Consider the following 25,344-nt stretch of genomic DNA (forward strand, 5'->3'; position numbering starts at 1 on the left):
AAAAAATGAAAATAAATAAATAAATTGACTTCATGTTTCACAAAACTCCTACTAAATTTCATTACTGATCGTATAAAATAAAAAAATTCTAAATAACATCTTATTATTAATTAAATAAAATAGATACATCTTAAAAAGTATTCCTTTCTTTAATAAATCCCTATTTAACATTTTTTCAAAAAGTAACTTTAAAAAAATAAATTTAAAAAGAGGTTTTGATAGATTTTACTGGGTTATTAAAAATAATTTTTATTATTTAAATGAATTATTTAAATTTTGATTAATTTGTTCTAGCCAATTTTTTATCTTTTTTACTGGTTTTTAAGACTTGTTTGTATTAAACTATGAATCTGATATTTATTGGATTATTAATTACTATTCTATGATAGAAAATCTAACTCTAAATAACATGTGACTTTTTTATGATTTTTATAGGCTCGATTTTATGATTGATTGATTGATTTCATATTTTTAATTTTAAGATAAGTTAAATTCTGTTTTTATTGGGTTTCAAAATAATTTGTAAATTTTTAATTTAAACTAAAAATATTAATAAGAAAGTTATAGCTAAAAATTTAATCATTAGAACACTCCATAAAATGAAAAAATGGATAGAAAAAGGAAAGTAATTCCTAAAAAAGCTTGAAGAAGATCATGATAAAAAGAAAAAAGAGGCAAAATAGAATTAGGATAAGTAACAAAGCGAAGAAGAAAAGAAAGAGTCCATGATGTCAAAATCATTAGATGACGATAAGATGTATAAATTAGGGTAGTTATTGCTAAATCCAACTCCTTTAGAAGATAATAACAAATTTAAATTGCAGAATTCAGCATTTTTTAGACAGCAAATTAACTATATTTCTCTTTGCGAGTAGCTAAGAAAAAATAATCACGAGATCGATTTCTAATCATAAGGATTTTAGTAGCTGCTGAAATAAATTTACAATCAAGATCAAGAGTATTAGGCACCAATAATTGAGCAAAATCCACTTTTTTTGATAGGAGTAGTTGGTTTTCATCACAAAAAAGGTTCAGTAGTAGAGTTTTTCCATCCTTCAAATATGAATGATTTAAATTAAGAATAGCAATAGTATATTTTGGATTCTTTACCAAACTATTGTATGCCAGATGCTATTCACAATAAAAATGAAGATTACGTTTACTTCACTCTTACAATAAAGCTAAATAGCAATGAATACACTCTAAATAATTAAAATGAGCAAAGTTAAAATTTAGTTTAAACTACAAAGTAAGTTACACTGTTTGGTGTTTCATATTTTAAATAAATAAAGGTAATTTGCATTCAATTTATATTTAAAATTTGTTACTTTTTTAGAAGAGTATTTTGGTTTTTTAATTATAATAAATCCCATTTTCAAACGATGCAGAAAAAAAAAAAATTTTATAATTTTTGTTTAAAGTTTTTGATAAATTTATTTGATGTAAGCACAGCAAAAATAGATTATTTTAAATCATTCAGAATCAAATCTTTGAAAAAGGGAAATTAGATGATAAAAATGCTTCAAAAATTAAAAGACTTCCAAAAATATTTAAAATAATTTAGGTTAATGAAAAGATGAGATAAATGGATAAAGAATTAACAAGAAGTCATTTGCAAAAATCTTTATTTGTATTGAGCACTGTACCTTTACAAGGCTATATTATGGGTAGACTTGAGCCTACCACTAAGGCCTACTTTGATTAAGAAAATATAACAGACTATGAAATACTCAAATGTGCTTATGATAATATGAATTTAACTCTTAAAAATAATTAAAATATTTAAGAAAGTGAGATATATATTGGCACCTCATTAAAGACTATGATTCACTTCTTTAAAGAAAAGACTTTAGTTATTTTAAAAGCTTTATTACTTTAAAAAAAAATTTTGGTTTACTCACTGCACAGCTGCTCTACCAGTAATTTTGTAATGAGTTTGATTAGCTTAATACCCGGTCTTTCATTTTTCAAGTTCAAAAGTAAATATATAGATATAATATAAAGTGCTCTTGGTGAGTATGGATTACCTTTAAGAGTTTTTAATGAGCAAGACTGTCCTTTGGAATTATACTTTACGATCTAATAATTAGATAATATGGATAAATATAAAGGTTACCTTATAGGTACTACAAACTAGTTAATAAGGTCTCATAAAAAAACTGGAGCTGATTTAATAGTTGATTTGGATACAAACTAACTCATCATCTAAAATGAAGCTATAAAGACATCTCTTTAACTAAATTCTGAAGAAAAAAAATTTATGGAAGGTATCACTAAAACAGTCAATAAAGTAGTTAGTGAAAGTGATAAAAACTGGAAAAATATGGAATACAGTTAAAACGATAGCTCATTTATTGGTAGTAATGATTGGATTAGATAACAGTTCACTAAATACATCATAGATTTGCTTTGTGAGATAGAACTTGTAAAAAAAAGGTAATAATATAATTTACTATCAAAACAATATCAAATAGATTAATAATTTAATTGATTAATTTACCTCACTAAAATAAAAAAAGATAAACTTTTTTTAATTTGATGACTGTATAAGATATTTTTTTATAATTAATTTCTAATTATTGCTCATTAAAAAAATGTCATGTTGATAAATTATTTCAAAAATAAAATAAGATTAAAATAAATAATTTTTAATTAATTATTTTGAAAATAAATTTATTGGAGAATATTAACTCTTCTTTTTCTAAATTAAAATACACTTTTTATTTAATATTAGGTATAGAGATTTCTAAGATGAAATATCAAATAGACTAAAAAGAAAATCAAGCTTAGGAAAAAAAGATGATGCAAGAATTAACCAAAAGTTAGATAAATTAGAGAATAACTTAAGTCACAGAAAAGTAAATTTAAAGATTAGATTACATTTTTAGTTAATTTATTACAAATAAATAGGAAAAAGATGAATTTTAAATAGAATCAGGTAATCAAGATCATTAAATTCAATAATCTTAGTCAACTACTGCTTCAACTATTTCAGATTTAGATAGTAAATAAGAAATTACTTAAAAAAGGAAAGTCAGTAATCTCTCAGAAAAAAGCTAAAACAGCAATGATGAAGAAATAATAAATGAGTTATTTGATGATTTTTTAAATTTTGACTCTGATGAAGAAGAATAGTAAGCAAGTTACGGTCAGCAATCAAATAAATATGCTAAATTTAATTAGCTTGATGGAGACACTCTATTAGCTTTTAACATAGATTCAGAAGTATCCAAAACAGAAAAAATTTTTAAGCAAAAGAAAAAACAGTTGAAAATTAGTTATGCAACTTTAAAGAAATACAATTTTAAATTTTTGAAAGAATTCTTTCTAACTGAAAATTATAAGTACTGGTTACTTCATCACGATGATTAAATATATTTACGTAGTATCAATTGTTCAGAGTTGACTTAAAGGTCTTGCATTACTCTTGAAAGTGGCTAAATATTCTTTGGTTCAATGTAAAATGGGGAAAGAAACGGAAAAGGTTTTTTGAAATTTTGATCTTAGAAGTAAATTTTTATTTTATAATAAATATAAAAATAGGTACAACATTTGATTAGATTTAAGGAAAGATTGAGCAATGTGAAAATTATGAAAATGATATGAAAAATGGAAAAACTACAATTGTAACCTTAAAAAACGACTATTACTTTGAAGGAGATTTTATTGATGATTAGAAGCAAGGTTTTGGAAACTTAGTCACAGATAAATTGAAATATTGTGGTTCTTTTAATTTAGACAAGTTTAATGGTTAAGGAACTTTAGTAGATAAAGATTAAAGCTTATATGAAGGAGAGTTCTAAAATAACATGAAAAATGGAATGGGCAAATATAGAAGTGGAGATAGCTCTATCAATTACGTTGGTTAATTTATTGACGATCTTTTTTCTGATAAAGGTTAGCTTGTGAAATCTAATGGTGATGTTTACTGTGGAGATTTTAAAAAAGGGTAAATGCATGGTCAAGGTGAATATTAAAGTGAAGGTTATTCATATACTGGAGAATTCTTGCATAACAAATTTAATGGCTAAGGATTTTATAAAGACCTAAAAACAAATAACATTTATTAAGGAGAGTTTGTTGAAAATCAGCTTGATCCTGAACAATAACATATCATTAAATATCATAATGGAGATGTCTACAGTGGATTTATTAAAGATTGGTAACCTAATGGAGAAGGACTTATTTGTTACAAAGATGGAAAAATAGTAAAAGGAATTTTCGAAAGTGGAATAATAAAATAATAATTTGAGTGAAATAAAAAAAAATAGTCAAAATAATACAAAATCAAGTTTATTTAAATTAAATTTTCAATTATTTATCTTGTTTATTGATTAAATTAAATATTTAATATAAAATAAATCCAAGGGAATATTTTGTAATTGAGTAAGTAGATTTTTGATTTTGGAATTTAAATTCATCAGTTGTAGTAAAATAATAATCAAACATAATATTTTTAAAATATCTTATCTTATAGAAAAAGGTTTTTATTATTAAATTTACAGATATTTAATTACTTTATAAATTCAACAGGCTATCATTTAAATTTGATTTTTTCTTTGGTTAAAACTTTTAATAATATTTTACTTTAAAAAGCATCTAGCTTTCAAGAAAAATATATTTTTATAGAATTAATTGATTTGGTAAGTTTCTTAAAGTTTTTTTTAAAAAGGATTATCAAACACTTAAAAGTTACCAACTGAATATTAGATAAACTAGCCTATTATTTACCTTAATATAAGTTGTATTAGGTTAGATTATTATATTTAATATAGATATTTTTAATGCAAAATTTATAGATTTTATTTAAAATAAAATAATTTGATACAAAGAATTTAAATATGAATAATAGGAATAACTTAAATTTAGTTTTTATATATTTTCTGTCATTAGTTTGTTAATTTGTTGATTCTTGCTAATTTGATTGATTTATTTATTGATTAATCATTCTTATTTTATATCTCCTAATAAATAGAATAAATAGATTCTTAAAAAAAATTTTTGTGAAAAAAGTAGAAAATATTACCTTTTTAATTAATGAAACTTATTTCGTCTGACTTTTTAGCATTACCACCTTCTTAAATGTATTAATGCTCATCATCTTATTCCATGTTTTACTCAAATGTATTAAGAGCATCTATTTTCATTTATCTTGTTGGGAAGAAAAGCTTTGATAAAAAATAGCCATTCAAACCATAACAGATAATGTTTTCAAATCCTGAAAAGTAGCTCAGTACTGATCTATTAAAAAAATTAATAATAATTATAATAAATGAATTGACTTTTAAAAGAATATTTATTTACTAGCCAGTATATCCTTTAATAAACAAGCAAAGAAAATGGTAAATAAGCTTTGTTAAAGTGATAATAGCAATTGAAACATTTTCTGATATTAGCTATTTTAAAATAAAATTTTTTATAATGTATTTTATTTATTTATTATTTAAAATCATTGTTTTTGCTAATTATCATGCATGTAAAATTAAGTTATTCGCAGTAACACTTGCTTATATTGGGCATCTTGTAACCGAAAAAACTGACACAATATAGAAAAATTTTTGAAATGTGTGATATATAATAATAGTACCCAAAATAGTTAGAAATTAGCCTTTTAAACTAAAAAATTTAACCCAACATATAGAGTGCTTACTAGTAAAATGTACCGAAACCTGAATGGTTGCACTATATTTCAAGTAGTTTCATGATTAATTCATTAATAATGAAGCTCGTATGAATAAAATTTGCCAAAATATATTATAAATTTAAAAATAAAATACCTTAATTTTGTACTTATGTGATATCATATATATCTTTTCAAGATTTTTCCTAATTTTGATAATACTTCCAACAAAGAAAATCCCTATTAAAAATACTATTCCTATTATTGTACAATGACTTAAGAATAAAAAGATTAAATTTTAGATTGATTGAGAAAATAATTTTATTTACTAAAAGTAATAATTAATTTCTACTAATGTTTTAAATATATCACTATTCGAATTATTATTATTTTTATCTGGCTCGTTATAAAGTGCTTGCATTGCAGAATCCATTAAAATTTTATAGATAAAAGCAAACACAAAAATTAAGCTTCCAAGCAAGATTTGCACAAGAATTAAGATATTAGATATATTAAAAATAATATTAAACCTATTTAATTTTTTAAATTCATGAGTAAGTGATTCTTTTAAAGATTAATTTACCAATAAATGCAAGCTAATACTATACTAAAACAAAAAAAGAAGAATAAAAAGTAGTAGAGTAGGTCTTAAGTAGATGCAAATTTGTAAAAATCTCCACCAATATATATTTTATCACAATCTTAATATTGACAACATAGTGAGTTATCATTTTTTTCTTTAAAATTGCTAATTTGTGAATAATTTGTGTAGAATAGTAATTCTATAATGATTAAAACTATTATTAATATTAAATGAAAAGTTAATGTAAAGAAAGCTTTCAAAAATCATTTACGTAGATGACAGGCTATCAGACATGAATGAATGTGTACAAATTTATTTAAGAAAATATTCTCCATATTTTATTTGCACCAAATAAATATCTAAATTAATCTGTAAATCAGCCATAATAAAACTACACCAAAAACGATTACTTATATCAAGCAAAATATATGAGCATAATAATTGGCTCCTTCTAAATCGCCATAAATTAATTTATATGTATCTTCATCAATACAAGCACCGTATTAATCCATACAAAGCTTATCTAATACAATATTAATATATTTGAAAACTAAATATCTAATATGATACTTTGCAATTAATATTAACTTTTTTTAAAAAATATTATTTGGATCTTAGTATTATTTGTTATTATTATTAAGTATAATTTGTTATCACTATAATTAATGGATATATTTATATTTTAATAAAAAAGTCAAACAATCGTCATTCAATCTTAAAATTTAATATGAATAAGTCATTATTAGAGTGCTAAATGAAATAAATCGTCAATTTTGATTTTTTATGTAATAAAAATTTAATCAATAAATTATCTTACATAAAGATATTTACTAATTAAAACATCATATGTTCTTGAGATGAGTTTATTCGTAAGATAATATTTTTCTTTCTTTTTTTTCAACTATTAATTGTAACAAATGTTCAAACGTATCAAAAAATAATTGACATATTTACTAATATTTATTAATTCTATTAATCTTTAAGTATTAGAAATGTTGAACACTAGTATATTGTTATAATCTTGTTTAAATTAATTTTATTGTTATTAATATGTAAATAAGAATTTATTTTCTCTTATAAATTTCATAGTTTTTTAAGAAAAAATATATTATCCTAGATCTTCAACTATAAACATCCATCCAGTAAAAATTAACTAACATCCATTTTCAAAAATAAGAAGGATTTTTGAATATTCTTGATGTTACAATATTAATTAAGAAAAAATATCAAATTTTTAATTTCTTTTAAAGAACCTAAAAAGTCACAAAAAATAAAGAGTTTGTTTACAAATAAAGGTTAATTAAAATAAAATATCTAATTAATAACCATGCTTACTTACCTCTTCAAAAGTTATAATACTTGGTAAATTATTTAAATAATTAATTAAATTCTTCACTTGGTATTTTGAGTAGATAATTAAAAAAGGGGTTTAAGAATTTTCAATATTTAAAGATTATTTTGTTTGATTTTATGTTTGATAACTCATTATTATTTATAATGTATTTCTTATTATTTTATTTAGTTTTTTGATTTTTGCTAAAAATTAAGGTATTATTTAATTATTTTTTAATTCTATTATACCACTTATAACTTTTAAATTTTAATAAAATAAATTTATTTTTTTTGAAGCTTAAAATCATTTCTTTGTTTAGCTGAATAAAAGATTTAAATATTTAAAAATTAATTAATAATAATTTAGTTATTTATAACCATGAAAATTATATATAGATGAATAATAAATAATTAGTATTTTATGGATTAAATTTAATGGATGAATTATTGATTAATTAATTTTTATTGATGAATTCAAACAAAATTCTTTTTATTAGTTTTTTTGAGCAATTAACTACTAATTTTGAATATAATCTTATAGATAGATGTGAAGTATTTCAATTTATTAAGATATTCAAATAAGTAAAATTTTATATATTATATTAAACACTAGTTTTTTATATTTTTAAAAATATTTTTTGCTTGAAAAAAACTTAAAATCTGATTTATAAGTGCATCAAATATTTTTGTAAAAAAAAAAAATGATTTAGCTACACTACATCATAAAATAGTATGAAATAAAAGTTAAGTTAAATCAATAAGTTAATTAATAATTAATACAATTTTTAGATCATCAATCGTTTACTAATGTAATATACTTTCTTGAGAAATAAGAATTATCATAATTTATATCAATAATTGATCATAAAACCCTTAATATCAAGATTAAATTGTAAATAACAAAGAGTAATTAATTATGTTTATTAAGAAGATTGAGGTTTACTATTTCTTGATAGTAAAATAAATTAAAAGCTGAGTGATTCTTAATATTTATAATAATATAGTAATTAAGGTAATATAATCAATAAGAAATGAAAGTAGATTTTGCAGATTAACCAACTAAAAGACTCAAAGAGAGTGACAAAAGTAAAAAAAACTATTTAAGTACCTACGAATTTTTGAAATTGAACTCAGACTTGGTTGAACATGATTAAGATGGTTTTAAAAATAACAATTACTATGCATCCATTTTGAAGGATTGTACTTTTAATTAGCAACAAAATAAGAATTAAAGCATTCCATAAAATATTCATACGTTATAAAGCCCTGTTTAGCCTTCTAATAACTACACTCTTAATTCACCAACAGAGATGCCTTTAAAATAATAATATAGCAATGAGAATTTAGGTGGAGACTATATATGTGAATCAAATAAAAATTTTTTTAGCAAATTACTTAATGTGATCGAATTTGAGAATATAGATAAACAAATGTTGTAGCCTTATTGGAGAAATAAGTTTTTATTAATTTTTATGCTAGTTTCTTTAATCATCGCAAATATTTTAAAATTGTTATTTAATGATGATGAATTTTTGGATAACTTATATTTAAGAGTATGCATCATTACACTTCTATCCTTATTTATGTTAATAAGTTTTATTATGTTTCATATTAAGGACTGCGGCGATAGCCCAATCCAAGATTTAAATAGAAGTAAATAGTAATGCTGTAATCAATAAGTTTTTCTGAGAAAAGCTATGCCTCAAACTATAATACTTTCAATGAGCATATTCCTCTTTTATTGCTACTCTAAATCTGTACAATAAAACATAATAAATATAAGTAGAAATAATAGCTGGGATTCTTAAATAAATTTCTAATTAGAAACGTATATGATTGAAATAATACTTCTATATTACTATATATGTTCTTACTTCTTGAGTTTCATAAGTTTGAAAATGCTTCTTTTATTAGGCATCTAAATTATAAATTTTGTGCTTATTTTAAAAAATACTACAATTTCATTCTACTATTATTTCTTAATATTTATCATTCAGGCAATTTATTACTATGAAAGTGCTGTAATTTCTACTGAATTCAATAGCTATTCTTGTAGTCTTAATTGCTATAGCAAAAGATAATAATTTTTATCAAACACTTCTATACCAACGGAAATCAAAATTAATTTAAAATCACCTCACATAATAAATTCTCCTAATCTGATTGCTTAAAATGAGCAAAGCAGAAAATTGCTTGGTGGAGAAAATTAAAAATTTAAAAAGTTTGAAATCAATAAATAGAATCAATAAAACTAATTTTAAGATGAATTTGCTGAAAATGATTTTTGTGATTCACCATAAAAATTTTAGCTCAAGCCAAACTAATAAAATGATAATGAATATTAACAAAAAAATAAACAAGAATACAATATTTTCTATCAGTATAACACCAATTTAGATTAGAAAATAAATTATGAGTAAAACACAGAAAATTAATAAATTTAAAATCCCATAAAACTTAATGAAATAGAATTCAGCAAATAAAGTTAAAGCGCACATATTTAAATACCTTACTAAAGTTAAAACTTTAATGATCGATAAAAGAACTATCAAAATAGTAAAGAAACAAATAACAAAAAGTCAAATTATATATAAAGTAAATAGAGTTACAAAAAATGCTTAGGATAGGTAGATGAACAAATACAAAAAGAGGGTAAAGGATAATATGGAAATGAAGATTTATAAAGTGATGGCAGAATTCAACAAGAAATATCCAGTATTAACTATTGCAATTCACCACTTAGTAGAGGAGATATTTCCTCAGCGAATGAATTGCAAAAAAGTAGTAATAGTAATAACACAAGCTAATAAGCTGCAAATTCAATGCTAACCTCAGAGTCAGCTATTCAAAGCTAAATCCATAGAAATTTCTCAATTTTTAAAAGGTTGCAAGATTAATCTCATATTGAGGAAAAAGTCTCTTAAGAAGATGAAACGATTAAACACTTTTTTAAAAAAGTAAATCCTAATTAATAAGCATTCAATCGATCTAATACAATTTGCATCCCTTAGTATAGATATAATTAGTTTTAAAAATATCAAAAAGAAAAAAATAAATATAAAAAGAGACCATTTAGATATTACTCTCCATAGCTTCAAGCAGAATCTGTATAAAACACTTTCAATTTAAGTATCTCTCTGACAGTTAATTCAGATGACACTAATAAGTTAGCTTCTAATAAAAATTATAATAAAAGTTGGAAAACGATGGATGAAGTCTTTAATTTAAATTAGGAAATTCCTTAAATATAACATGAAGAAAATAAAGATTAAATGAAAAATATTTAACTATTAAAAGAAGATAATTATAAAAATAAGGCATAAGATCAAGCTTATGGACCATAAGTGAATTGTTCTTCCAGCAAGATCTAAGCTAAAAAATTGTATAATTCAAAAAAGGGTAAATCGAGTGAGTATAAAACAGAACAAATAAGCAGATTAACCTTACCGCAATTAACATTCTAACGAAATTAAACAACAAGTTATTCCTATGCGAATAAATAAAAAACAAAGTTATATAAAAACATACTCAAATACCTGCCTGAGGAAGGAGTGATTCTTATAGATAAAAACCAGAATATTCATTTTGCTAATATATACATTTAATACCTTTTCCCAAAATCAAATAGTCACTCTCTCTTCAATGAGCTAGTTTAGTTGAAGAGCATTGAAACATTAGAAAATTATAAACACTATTTAGATGAAATCATATCCCAGAAATAGCAAAACTAGACAGAAACAAAAATGAAAAATTTTAATCAAAATTTTAATAAAGTCCAACTAACTAACTCAATTAATCTGTAAACTATTTAAGACCAATAAAATTATCTACAATATAATCAGCTGTAAGCATAAAACCAAACCACATAAGGTGTACATCCATTTTAATCTTAATAAAAATACTAAAGCAAATCAAGCCTCAAAAATATTAATATAGGCTAAAGTTTTTCTAATTAAAACATCAACTTAAATCAAAAAATATTACGAGAATTATCTTCAAATAATAATTTACAATACTAAGTTAATTAAAATACTTAGACGTTTCTTTAATAATAAACAAGTAACAACATAAATCAGAGTTCAAATCATAACTTGCCTATCTATAGTTTTGGAACTCATCCTAATTCTAGTGCATCTATTTTTCCAAATAATAAGCTTAGCCAAAGTAATTATTTCCTAAAATTAGATTTATTCAAAGATAAAGAGCAGCACTAACATAGAGAAAAAGAAATGTACTATATGAAAGAAAAAGAATAACTTTAACAGGCAGATAATATCATTCGCTGCAAGTCATTTCGAGAGCAATTTGAATAAATAATTCAGACTTTTTAAACATAAGCTTCTTCTTACAAGCAATATGGTATAATTAACTAAAATAAATTTACCTCTCTTTTTTATCGCTCCCAAAATGTAAATATTTTTTTGAAACTTTTATTTAAGAAACACCATTTGATTTAAAAAAAATATCCTCTTACCCATATTTTAATTAATCGATTAAATTTTTATTTTTAAAGTTAAAACTTTAATTAAAGAATATTTTATTTTTATTTACTTCTTTTTCATTTAATTTTTCCAATTTTATTAATTTTATTGGATGGTCAAACCACAATAGATGAACTTCTACTTTTTTAAATGATTTTAATATAAAATTTTCATAATTTTAAATTTAAAATTTTTCTTTAAATGTGTTTTTTAATCAAATCTATTTTAAATTTGTTAATTAATTTAATAAATAAAAGCAATATAAATAAGAAAGTATTGAAGACGTATAAATTTTTGAGATTTAATTCATTCCATGCTACTTAGGATTTACTGAAGGAGTTATTGTTACTATCCGCGATGTGACTCATTTTAACCAAATAAAAGTTTTAAAGGATATTAATGAAAGGAAATAAATTATGTTAAGAAATGTAAGCCATGAATTAAGATAGCCTCTAAACTGTATAATAAGTATGATGCAGCTAACAAGAGACATTTATTAAGATGAAACATTAATATAAGAATATATAAATCCTACTTTATATTCAAGTTAAATTCTTCTTAACCTTCTAAACGATTTTCTTGATTTTTCTTAAATTCAGGCTGGAACTTTTAAGTTAACAAATGTATCATTTAATATCAAGAAGCTATTTGAAAACATATTTTAGATGATGAAAGCCTAAATTAAAATAAGATAGTTAAATTTTATTTTGAATATCATTAATTAAAACGAAATTCCTGAAGAAATTAAATCTGATCCAAATAGAATACAACAAATAATAACTAACCTACTTGGGAATGCTGTTAAATTTACTGAATAAGGAGATATTTTGCTATCATTAGAAAAACAATCTCCTTATCTCTACAAAGTAACAGTTTAAGACTCAGGTATTAGCATTATCATTATTAAAAAGAAGCATATTAATCAATTAATTTACTTTATATTTTATCATAGGTATCGGTATTACAGAAGAAGGATAAAAAAATTTATTCAAAACTTTTGGAAAAGTAGATTAAGAATTTAAATAAAATCTTAACCCTCAAGGAGTTGGATTAGGATTAATGATATCTAATATTCTTGCTAAGTAGCTCTCTCCTAGTGAAAATCTAGGACTTTAAGTAGAATCTAAACTTGGTAAATAAAAAAGATAAATTAATATTATTTAAATTTGATTTTTATTTAAAATTAGGACATGGCACAAAATTTTTCTTTTTCATACTAGATTAAAGTAGTAATGAAAAAGAATAGTTATCTCCTTTTAATAAACTAAGGAAGACTAATTCTTTTAATTAGTATAACAATTTGCCAAGCTATAGGAAACTCAGTTTGAAGATAATTGAAAACTCAGACACAAACAGAAACTCTACCCCAGTAAATTGTGAAGAAAACGACTTCAATTCTTTAGAAGCTATTCCTGTTCCTTATATAATGAATTCTATAAAACTTACAAAATTTAATTAAAATTTTATGTCAAATAATTCAATCGATAGTACTTAAGAATGTAATTTTGATAAGTTAAAAACATTCACTTAGGGTTTAACTTAATAAATTAATGAAAATAACATCTAAAAAATAGATTAAAAAAATTAGAATAATATCAATTATTAAAATGAGAGTTAAAAATCAAATTAAAATTTTATAAGTTGCATTAAAAAAGCTTCCATTTAATAAGACAATAATATAGATTCTCCAATTACGCATCTTGATAAAGAAATATCAAAAGTGAAAATTTCTAAAGTTAAAAAAATACAAAATTCATCTTCATTCTTTACTCAAGGAATATTGCTTAGGTAGTAAACATTATTTTTACAGTAAGACTTGCTACCATCTAAGCAAAAGCAAAAGGTAGAAGACTTCGTTAATTCTCACAAACGATAATAAGCTTCTATATGTTAATGTTCGAATGTTAAAGAAGTTCTTATAGTTGATGACAGTGATTTTAACATCTATATCCTTGATAAATACCTCAAAACATTCTCAATTGAGGTATCTTATTTAATACTTATAATATAAATTTCATTCAAAATAATGCTAAAGATAAACTTTGCTCAATTATTTCTACAAAAATATACTGTTTATTGGCATAATCCTTTCATAAAAAAACTTATTAAAATAAATTTTATGTTTAAATAAATTAAATTTGATGTTATTTATTTGAATTTTTTTAATAAAAGGCTGATACTAGCACAAATGGACCTGGTTCTGAAAAAAAAGTTAGAGATAAAATTGAAAATGAAAAATGCGAATCTTGTAAAGTATATAAAATGATATTTATGGATTTAAATTTAGGTACTGCGTGTGGAATTTAGACAGCAAACAACATTTAATAAATTTATGAATCACTTTAATTACCATAGCCAGTGATTATAGCATGTACAGGTAAATCAATCAATATATATAAATATAAAGTTTTTAATTTCAAAAAAATTAAAAATAATAGGATTCATAGATGAAGCTACTATTTAGAAGTGCTTAGCTAATGGATTTGATGATTACTTAGCAAAACCTATTATTAAAGATTAACTAATTGAAATACTTTAAAACCATTTATTGAATAAATGAGTTAAATTTGTTAATTAAATTATTTTAATATTTATAAAATATTAAGTTAATTATATTACCATTTCTTCTATCTGTAGTGAATTATTTGTATTTTACAATATAAAAAAGCTTATTTATTTTATATATCTAAGTAAAACCTTTACTACTTTTGTAAATAAAAAAACTAATTTTTTAATTTTATTTCTATTTAATTTATTTATTTATTTTTTATAGTTAAGAATCAAAATTTAAATAAATGCATGCTTTATTAAAAACTTATTAAAAACACTTCAAAAAATCAAATAATTTTTTTCATCAAATTTTATGCTAAAATTTTAAAAGACAGAATTTTTTATTATTTATTTATTAAGAGTGCAAATTCAATATATTTACTTAAAGTTTTTAAATCCTTTATAAAATAAAAATTTTTTTTAGCTTAAAAAATAAATGATTATTATTTTATTTTCAATATTATTTTTATTTTACAAAATATTTACTTTTTTTAAACTAAAAGAATTAAAGACTTTTTATAAAAGATTATTTATTGTATTTTTTTATTTAAAATGTTTTATGAAATTTGTAAATTTAATTTTATATTTCAAAATTTTTATTAAAATTGATTTATGTAGCTTATATTTTTGCTATTTGGATTGAAGTTATTTATTTTTTATTAATCAATAAATAAATTATATCCTATTTTTAAATTATTTTGTTATAAAATACAAAAGTGTAACAAAACATAAGCAAATTCTAGCCAATAAATTAATATTTATAATAATCATTTAATTCAAAATTTTGATTAATTATATTGTACACAAAAATAATAAGTATCACCATAAAATACTAAAATTAATTTTCTAAAGTATTCAAGCAATCAATATGGGCGATTTATTAGTTTTTTAATTGCAAAAAAACTAAGTGCTAAAAATATTTAAGTTTGGATTTAATTAGCTATATTTCTATTTAAATTTTAATGAAATTACTAAAAAGAAAATTAATGGTTAAAAATTGTTAAATTTATTATATTATTTTTTATAAATATAAAATACGTAAACATTTAGCTTACAAACACTTTATTATGTTATTTTATATAAAAGATAATCAATCTTGATTTAGTGATTGTTTTCTCAACCAAGGAATTCAATTTAGACGTTATCAAGGAAACCATCGCAGTTACCGATACCCAAATCTTGAGCAGCTCTCTTGTGAATATCAATCTTAGGGTGGTTAGGACCGCCAGCACCAACATCTCCCTTAGAAGCAATGATAGAGTTACCATTGTAAGAAATTCTAAGCTTGTAGCCAAAAGGAAGTCCACCAAGAGCCTTGAAGTCCTTGCTTCTATAATCAACAGAGAGTTCAGCATAGTAGTCACCAGCATAGAGGTCGTTATCTCTCATACCAGTAGAGTCATCGAAGCAGGAAGCAAGAACAGTTTGAGTATTACCAGTTCCAGCCAATCCTAACAAACCATTGATGAAGTTGGATAAAGGGCTAGCAGCGCAAATGACAGTGCAGGCAATTAAGAGGATAGCAATCTTTCTCATTATTTATCTATTTTTCTAAATTTTTTTTTTTTTAATTATTTATATGTTTAAGATCAACTTGAGATACGAATTTATAAAAACTAAAGAAAAAGAAATAGCGTAAACTAAAATTTGTTACAATCTAATGTTTTAATTTAACAATTATTAAAATCCACAAAATTTAGTACATAAACGTTTGGATTTTAAGAGTTCTGTAAATAATATCATTAATCATTAGTTATCTTGTTAATTAAAAATAAATATAGTTGATTACTGCAATAAATAAATCCTTACTATGAACTATAATTTATAAGTTTGTGGGCAAAATAAATTTTACTTACATCAAATTACATCTTTGAAAACATTTCAATTTTATTTGTATTAAAGCTTCTTTGTTTCTTACTATTAAGCTAAAAAAGCTATAAACAATATATTTATTTTGTGGATATAAAAATATGGCGCGAATTTGACAAAATGTTTAAACAAAATTAAAGTTTTCACCACTTATTAGTACTTTAAGTTTAACATAATTTTAGCAAAATTACTTTAATTTAGACATTTTTTAGATTTCTATAAGTAAATTTAGCTAAATTTTATTCTTAGCTCACAACCTTAATATACTTTTATATCTGAATCCATCAAATAATTCTTAAGAAAGTAATCTGTAAACACAGGTTTATTTTATCAAAAAAATAAAAAGTCATTTTAAAATGGTTTTACAATTAAAAAAAGAATAATTTTATATATTGAAGAACTTATAATTATTTTTTATGCTAGTTTAATAATATTCTCCAATTTTTTAGAATTCTTAATCAAATCTTTTTTTTGACAGAAAATCCTTCTTTCTGTGATTAAAAAAAAATTAAGAAGAAGAAAAAAATATAATTTTAACTCAAATTGATTTATTTTTGGAAAATAAATTCGTATGGACAAATAATTTTACTAAATAAATTAAAGCATTGTGAAGACAGTGTAAATTAAATTAATTCAAGTGAATAAAAGGAATGTAAGTTATAATTAATAACAATTAATCTGTAAATTAATAAAAAATAAAATAAAGAAACCAAATAAGTCAATATTAACCAGTGCCTTAATTGAATTCAATATGCAATAAAATATATACTAAGAATAACTTTAGATGTGTAAATTAAATATAGTGGAAAATTAATAAATACATTTCGTCATAAATAAATTTAATTTAATGATTTATAATATTAATCTATGCCAACACCTATAATAAAATTAGGGATAAAGATTTATAATAATAACCTATTTAAAATATTCTAAATTTATCTAAAGCATCACTTTTAATTAATATTTTAAAAGTGTAAATTAATCATAAATTCAATTAAGCAAATATTTACAAATTCATCGATCTATTTTAATGATTTGTTCTATAGCATTATTATATGATAAAAATTTTACTAACTCAACTCATAAACCTAAACAAATAAATGAAAAAATACCAATCAATTATTATTTTACTGTTTGGTTAAAAAATATTTTGTCAAAAAAACTTTTATTGTTTTTAATTTAATCAATTTTTGTTTTGGCTTTGTCTTATTTAAATTTTCAATAAAAATTTCTTTAATTGATTGCTGCTCCCTGTCGATCAACAATAATTAGATTTGCATTTTTAATTTTTAAGATAATATTTTTAAATAAAACCTACTCCAGTCTAATTAAATATCTCATTTTATAATTTCTGTAACATATTTATTATTTTAAAGTAGTGTTTAACATTCCAAATATTAAGAAAAATACTATTAAAAAATAAACATATTTTCATTAAAAATTTTAGTGAACTTTTTTAAGTAAGACAATTTTAATGATAATAAGTAAAAATAAAATATCTTTAGATTTACTAAATAAATATAAAAATTTTATTATCTAAAAGAAATAGCTCTAACTAGTATAAATACAGCATTTGTGTTTTTATTGTAAAAAATGAGTTTAAAAATATTCATTAAAAATAAAATATCTAAAGAAGCACAGAAAAAAGTGTAATGCAAAACAAACAAATAATTAATTATTCAAGAGAAAATAGAAGGCATCTATGAGAGAATAAATAAAAAATAAATTATATTTTTCTCACTTATATACTTTTAAAAAATTAAACGTGGATTTGGAAGGATTTACGAATATTTGTGAAAATGATCTTTTCTTTATTCTTTATTATAAGTTATAATCTGTAAGAATTAGAATCTATTTTTTTAAGAGGGGGAAACAAACTAAATCTTATTGTTTTGATTTTTTTTGAAAAATACATAATTATTAGTAAAATGGTTATTAATTTCTTCTTAATTTACAAAGTTGCTTTACCTTCGTCTTGTATCATATCTTTTTTATTATCAAAATCTAAAAAACCATACAATTCAATAATTTTTAACAATTGTTTGCCTTATGTATTAATCTGTAAATTTAATCCCATTCCTCTTTCATATTTTATACATATATCTTTTAAATTTTTAAATATCTGAAGAAAACCTTAAAACTCTTAATGTTAATCAAGTATAATGAATGCAAACATTATTTGAAAAAATAAAATTCATGAATGGTAATGTTAGATTAAAACTTTCAACATATTTTTGCTAGTTATTTTACCTAGCACTTTTATACGCTTATTTAATAAATCATCTTTATTAGAAAGGAATATAATAAATAGAATAAAATAGTCCTTATTAATTACAAATTACATCAAAAAGACACAAAAAACATTCAGGTTACTGTATTAAATTTTTAACACATTAACAAAATAATTAATTTTCAATGTGAAAAATATTCTAGATAAATTAATGTATATGAAAATATTAATTTCTACAATTTTAATAAAAATAGACTTTAAATTCTTTACAAAAATCTTATTAAGCTATGAAAAATTATTCTTAGAAGAATCAATAAATTTTAAAGTCTAATCTAGTTAGAATTAAACATTTTGATATTAAATTTATAATAATAATATAAAAGTATTAATAGAAAAAAAATTATTAAAATAAAAAGTTGAAATATTATCATTCATTTTTTTTATTTTTAACTTATGTTAATCAATAAAAATCTAAATTTTGAATTTATTTTTAATAACTGCTTTTAATAAAATTTTTATAAAAAAATAAATTAAAAGTTAGTTTATTGTTTATTAGAAAAAAAATTTTAATAAAGAAATTTACTATGAACTCTATCTTCTTTTCTTCTAAAATTTTTTAGAAATGAACTATATCACATTTAACATTATTTTTTTTAAATTCTTAAAATTATAAAATAAAATTTTTTTTGTTTTAATTGTTAACTCTTTGATTAATAAATAAATATGAAGATCTAAAATTTAATTATTTCGATATTTAAATTAATTTTTTTCATTTAATGATTAATCAAAATTAAAAAAAAATATTCAATTTGTATTTAAAAATAATAATTATTCATAAAACAAACTTTATTTTTTATTAATAATATGAAAAAAATTATAAATAAGATATTTTTTACTTTTTTTCTTCAACTTTTCACTTTTCTCTTTAGTATATTAGATATTTATATTGATTAAAATAATTCATACATATTTATTTATATAACAAAACAAAAACTAATAACTATATTATTATTTGTTTAATTTTAGGGAATAAGCAAATATAAGATTCTATAGATGATTCTTTTTGGATAATAAATCTTTCTTTATATCTTTTTAAAATTAAGAATACGATTTTTTAAAGTATTTTATGAAAGTTAAATCTATTCATTCTTAATATTTTTTAAAAAAATCAACAAATGGTAATAATAAATTACTTATATTTTCTAAAATTTAAATAAAAAAATAAATTTAATATTTTTATTGCTCTCTACTATCAGTATTTACTTCATGTCATTCTATGTAAAAGTTTGGTTTTCTAAAATAGTAGTGAGCATAAATATTTATAATTCTAATAAATCTAATTGAATGTAAATTACTATGATTTTAAGTTATTTGGCTACTTTACCTCTAAAAACCAAAAATAAGCAAATTTTTAAAAATAATTTATGAGTAAAATTTAATTAATAATAAGATTATTATTCTATATATGATGATTTTTTATTTAATAAAAAAAATCTAAAAATGAGATTTCAAATAAGAGTTTTTTTAAGTGTAATTGTGTCTATGTTTTTAGTATCACATCTAAAAATATTTAAAACAATTAAAAGGATAAAAACGTAAATTATACCAGTTTAGTAGTTTTTTCTTGTGAAAAAAAATTATATTTTTATTTGCAGCAAACCTAATTGTAAGTTATATTTTTGCTTGGTTGCTTTGTAAGTATTTACAAAAAAATGAAACTATAAGAGCTATTTAATTTTAACATAAAACTTAATTTGAAATAGCATTATAATTCTTTTTTTTTTCAGTTTCTTTATTTTTTTAAACATTTGTTATTATTGTTTCTATGTTTTTAAAACAGTACCTCAGAATAGATTAATTTAGTTAATAATACCTCTACTCGCCACAATAATATTAAATTTTATTAAAGTGTCTATGAGCTTTAGTAATTTATCAAAAAGCTTGTTCCTAAAAAAAAAAAAAATTAAAATTAAATTAAAAGAATTACTAATTAAAAATATATTATAGATTATAAAAACATAGGTTAAAATATGATTGAAGAAGATAAAGAAATATTACAAGAAGCTGAAATAATTTGTGATGATAATAAAAGTAAAAAGTCTATTGGAGATAGAATGAAAGAATATGAATTAAGTGCGCGTTCAAAAATTGATCCATCTCTACCTGCAATTATGAGAATAGATGGTCATTCTTTTTCTAAATTTACTAAAGGTCTTAAAAAGCCGTATGACGAATGGTTACACAAATTAATGTAAAATATATTTATTAATTAGTACATTCAAGTATAAATTTATAAATTAAAAATGAAGGGTTGAAACAACAGCAGCTTTAATATCTGAATTTAGTTTTAATATTGGCTATACTTAATCTGATGAAATAACTTTAGTATACTTACCTTCTTTTGATAAGAGTGGAAAATTAAATGACTATCCGTATGCCAATCAAATCATGAAACTTGTTTCCCTAAGCTCAGCATTTGCTACAAACTATTTTACAAGAGGAATTTAAAGAGGAATATAAGACAAAACTATTAATTTAGAGGATTATTAAGAATCAACTATTACTAAGTTATAAAATCCAAAATGCTATTTTGATAGTCGTATTTTTAACGTTCCTTCAATACAGGAAGTTTACAGCAATATTTACTGGAGGTATATTATTATTTTAATCAAAATAAATTTATAAATTATAAATATTAAAATATAGATCTTGTTACGATTGCATCAAAAACTCTGTAAGTATGGTTGCATATGTTCACTTTCCTGTAAAATTAACTGATGGTCTTCATACCCAAGCTAAAATAAAAAAACTATTAGAAGAAAAAAATATAGATTGGAATAAAGACTTCTCAAATCATTTCAAATATGGAACTTTTATAAAGAAAAGATAATTTGAAATAGATCTACCTCTAGAGTACTAAAAGTTTAAGAAAGATAGTTCAAATCAAAAGGTTAATAGAACTGAGACAGTTGCCTTTTCTTATAATTTCTCTGGAAATAAATTTAACGAGGATACTAAAAACATACTTTTTGAAAAATACATTGACTAAAAATATTTTGAAAATGACTCTATTTTCAAGTTACAAGAAGTTTACACAATAAATATTTAATGAAAAACTAACTTTTAATTTACTTACTTTCTAATTATATAAAAAATTTTAATATATAAATTAATTTATTTTATTATGTTTAGGATTTTTGTTTTAAAATAATTGTTTTAATCTACTTATCTTTTCAAAATTAAAAATACTTACAGCTAATTTCGTAAAAATATAATCCTTTACAAAAAATCAATAATTAAAAAAATGAGTTAAACTACAGAATTCAAATCATTTGCTCTCTTTGCCAAATTAAATTATTAAAATTTTAAGATTTTTTCTAATTTTATTATGAGTTTTTTAATAAAATTGTAAGAAAAATGGAATAAAAAATAAGTTTTACAATCTAAATATTAATTAGGATATAAAACTATTTTTTAAATCTAAGTTAATTAATTTCATTTTGGTTAATCATTCCAAAATTTTACATTACAACTCCTAACAGTTGCATATTTAATACAAAAATTAAGTTAAGTAAATACAAATTTGTTTTTTAGCTTTTAATGATAATAAAATACATATTAAATACCTTTAATATTAAAAAAAAATAACAATAAATGGTATAGATTTATTTAGTTAACGACCAATTCAAATGATAAATTTCACTTGAAATAATTTTAGGAACTTATAAAAATAAATAAATAAATAAATAATTTTGCAAATAAGTAGAAAAATAATAATATATCGCATATATTCTCAAATATTTAAAACTTAATAGTCATACGATTTGAATAATTTACTTTTCTTTTTCTTTTAATTATTATATTTTTTAATAGATCCCCAATTATTTAAAATAAATAAATAAATGCACTTTGAAAAATACATGATTTAGAAATGAATTTTGAAATTTTATTTATTTGGTTACTTGATTTTTTTTGAATTATAAAATGATAGAATGCTTAATATAATATATAAATCATAATGAATTTTTATATAATTATTTATAATATTAAAATGGTATTTATTACTCATATAATTATTTATTGTGAAATACAATTGTTTGCTGGTAAATTAGGGAAAATGGAGAAAAATAGATATTGTTGATAATATTTTATATATTTATAGTATCCTGAAGATTAGATATTTAAATCTGATTTATAGCTCTTCCTTTTGTAAAGATAATAAAGCTTGAATCTGAAATTTATAGTCAGGAGATTTTTTTAGTATTTTAGATATTTTAATTTAAAATTTTTTTGATTAATTAATTTTGGTTACTAATGAAAAAAATAAATTTTCAAAATTTTGAAAGTCTTACTTATGTGACTTTGGAGAGATTTTATTTGTTCTAATAGAATTTATTTATTTTTAAATATTGATATTTAAAATTTATTTTTGAAAGAAATTTCATATCAAAATTGATATGCAAATTCTACCATTTATGTTGTTGACAGTTCAACTCGTTTGTTTTTTGCTTTATTTTATAGACTTTTTAGGGAAAATAACAAAGAGATTATGTTATCGCATAAAAATTAACTTGAATTTTTTAAGAGAGGATTAGCAAAAATTTTCAATTTTTAGTAGAAAATAATAAAGTTTTGAGTTTTTATCTTAAAACCTATCTATCTATCTAATCAATTTAAATTAATTTATTGAGTAATGGTGCACTTCGAATTTCTCTTATTTATTTATGGAGAAAAGGTTTAGTTGATAGTGGTCATAGTACTTAAATTTATGGTATTCATCGTTGTTTTTGTAGCTATTATTTACACGTTTTTTTAAGGATTATTACTTAATATCGAACCAAAGAAGGATTATCTATTTTGTTTCTTTAAAAAATACAAACTCTCCTTTTCATCGAAATACTCGTCTTCTACTTCTTAAAGTTCTGATTTATTATCAACTAAATCAAATTCATTCTTTTAAATTTTCTAAATATTAAGGGATTCCTCTTATTTATCTTCTATTTTTGGTAGATCTTCTTTGAGGTTAATATCTTTGATGAGGATTTCTTATTCATAATTAGCTTCATAATTATGCTTACATTTACATAAGGAAGAATTTATTTGATCTCTTTTACTAATATTTAATTTATTATTTTAGTTATTTGGTTATATATTATCATTTGAATCTAATACAATTTCTTATAAAACATTTATTAAATTCTTCCTATTTTGCATAACCTGCTCCCATTAAATGCAGCTACTTGTTACAGTATCACTAGAGCTATCACTAGAATAATTCAATTAATTAAGATTCAAATTAAGTCTATTGTCTCTATTGATTATTACTTATTGTTCTAAAACCCGAGCATTAATTTGATCTGGATATTCAATGCTACTTGACATTAATTAGAGGAAAATATCATTAATATTTGCTGATTTGTTTTGTAAAGGGCTTGAGCAAAAGGATTCTTCAGCATCTATAAATTTATTTTAAATTTAATAAAAAGATGGTTTTTGCTTCTGATGCTGAGTCTCATTTTACTTTTTGTAATTTGGTTGAGGTGCTATTGTGTGTTTTTAAATGAATGGATTACTATTGGTTCTAAATTATCGAACACTGTTTAATCTAATTTCTTAGATTTAAGAGCGATTCTACTGAATGATACAAGATGACAAAAGATTACCATTTATATCAGAAGAGATAAAATGCTAATCATTATTCATACATTTTTATTGCTTGAGCATTCCAAAATGCTTGAAGTATTTTGAAATGAATGAATGAATTGACTTAATTATTAATATTTATTAGTTTGTTAATAATTGTTTTTTTTTTTTTACTTTATTTATTATGATTGATGCAATTATCAAATTAATGTAATCTATTATCTCGAATATCCAAAAAGAAAGGATTTTAAGTATAATAAAAGTTTGTTCTATCAACTTATTAAAATAAAAAAATTTTACTTGACAACCAAATAACTTCGAATCAAAAAATATTTGTGTATTCTTGTTGATGCTTTTTCTGAACCATAAATTGAATAATATTACGAAATATTTTGGATTCAAAATAGTAAAAATCTATTTTAGAATTTTATTTGTTTATATTTTTTCTTAGCAATACCCTTTGTTTGTATTTCTTAACATAAATAGTTACATTTTTGAATTAAGGGAGAAAATTTGTCTAATAGATGCTATATCATTGAAATTTTATGAGATCATATACATCATTTTTTGTTTGAGATAGAAGTTTTTACTAATAATTCTAAATTATTAATTTACATAAGTTAAGCTATCAGCTAAAATTAGTGCTAATATAGTGCTTTAAAATACCTCACTAAGATTATTTCAACACTTTATCTATTTAATTTTAGCTCTTAATAAATATAAAATACTGTTACAGTTAATATTAACTTTATAATATTTTTGTATTATAATTCTGATCCTTCAAAAATAAATATAAAGTTATTTGTATTACATATTAGATAAAGTTAAAATAAATGCTAATAACTTTAAATATATTAATTTAGTAACCATTTAAAGATAAATTTGTAAGCAATCAAAATAATTAATATCACATTTTTAATTAAATTTTTTAAAAGTTTATCAAATTGATTGAACAAAAGATTTGTAACCAAATAAAGAAGATTTTTTTTTATTTTAATTTATATAATTGATCAAGAAAATCTTAAAAGAACAAATA

The 25,344-nt window shown here is 21.1% G+C and overlaps 6 protein-coding genes across 6 annotated transcripts; 4 read left to right on the forward strand and 2 right to left on the reverse strand. All coding sequences in view use genetic code 6, as the record gives it.

The window, feature by feature from the left end:
* Positions 1–599: 599 nt before the first annotated feature.
* TTHERM_00373800 (transporter Avl9) lies at positions 600–4,256 on the forward strand (the record flags this gene model as incomplete). Its single annotated transcript, XM_001009608.1, has 5 exons — positions 600–1,292; positions 1,565–2,436; positions 2,735–2,858; positions 2,911–3,484; positions 3,544–4,256. 5 exons carry the CDS (start codon positions 600–602, stop codon positions 4,254–4,256), a joined length of 2,976 nt encoding a protein of 991 aa, XP_001009608.1.
* A 688-nt stretch (positions 4,257–4,944) lies between these two features.
* On the reverse strand, positions 4,945–6,715 carry TTHERM_00373790 (transmembrane protein, putative; the record flags this gene model as incomplete). Its single annotated transcript, XM_001009607.3, has 7 exons — positions 4,945–4,964; positions 5,027–5,241; positions 5,305–5,396; positions 5,778–5,895; positions 5,950–6,150; positions 6,204–6,417; positions 6,475–6,715. The coding sequence occupies 7 exons, from the start codon at positions 6,713–6,715 to the stop codon at positions 4,945–4,947; spliced, it is 1,101 nt and encodes a 366-aa protein (XP_001009607.3).
* A 1,851-nt stretch (positions 6,716–8,566) lies between these two features.
* Positions 8,567–14,576, forward strand: TTHERM_00373780 (ATPase, histidine kinase-, DNA gyrase B; the record flags this gene model as incomplete). Its single annotated transcript, XM_001009606.3, has 6 exons — positions 8,567–11,944; positions 12,274–12,901; positions 12,969–13,148; positions 13,204–14,000; positions 14,189–14,393; positions 14,455–14,576. 6 exons carry the CDS (start codon positions 8,567–8,569, stop codon positions 14,574–14,576), a joined length of 5,310 nt encoding a protein of 1,769 aa, XP_001009606.3.
* A 1,106-nt stretch (positions 14,577–15,682) lies between these two features.
* TTHERM_00373770 (transmembrane protein, putative) lies at positions 15,683–16,102 on the reverse strand (the record flags this gene model as incomplete). The annotated part of the gene is made up of 1 exon (XM_001009605.3): positions 15,683–16,102. One exon carries the CDS (start codon positions 16,100–16,102, stop codon positions 15,683–15,685), a length of 420 nt encoding a protein of 139 aa, XP_001009605.1.
* Positions 16,103–20,695: 4,593 nt separating this feature from the next.
* TTHERM_00373760 (tRNA(his) guanylyltransferase, putative) lies at positions 20,696–21,777 on the forward strand (the record flags this gene model as incomplete). The annotated part of the gene is made up of 3 exons (XM_001009604.1): positions 20,696–20,916; positions 20,975–21,316; positions 21,372–21,777. The coding sequence occupies 3 exons, from the start codon at positions 20,696–20,698 to the stop codon at positions 21,775–21,777; spliced, it is 969 nt and encodes a 322-aa protein (XP_001009604.1).
* Positions 21,778–23,358: 1,581 nt separating this feature from the next.
* On the forward strand, positions 23,359–23,769 carry TTHERM_000373729 (transmembrane protein, putative; the record flags this gene model as incomplete). The annotated part of the gene is made up of 1 exon (XM_012795990.1): positions 23,359–23,769. The coding sequence occupies one exon, from the start codon at positions 23,359–23,361 to the stop codon at positions 23,767–23,769; it is 411 nt and encodes a 136-aa protein (XP_012651444.1).
* Between the last annotated feature and the right edge of the window lie 1,575 nt (positions 23,770–25,344).

Source organism: Tetrahymena thermophila, assembly GCF_000189635.1.
Source record: "Tetrahymena thermophila SB210 genomic scaffold scf_8254777, whole genome shotgun sequence".
NCBI classification, from domain to species: domain Eukaryota; phylum Ciliophora; class Oligohymenophorea; order Hymenostomatida; family Tetrahymenidae; genus Tetrahymena; species Tetrahymena thermophila.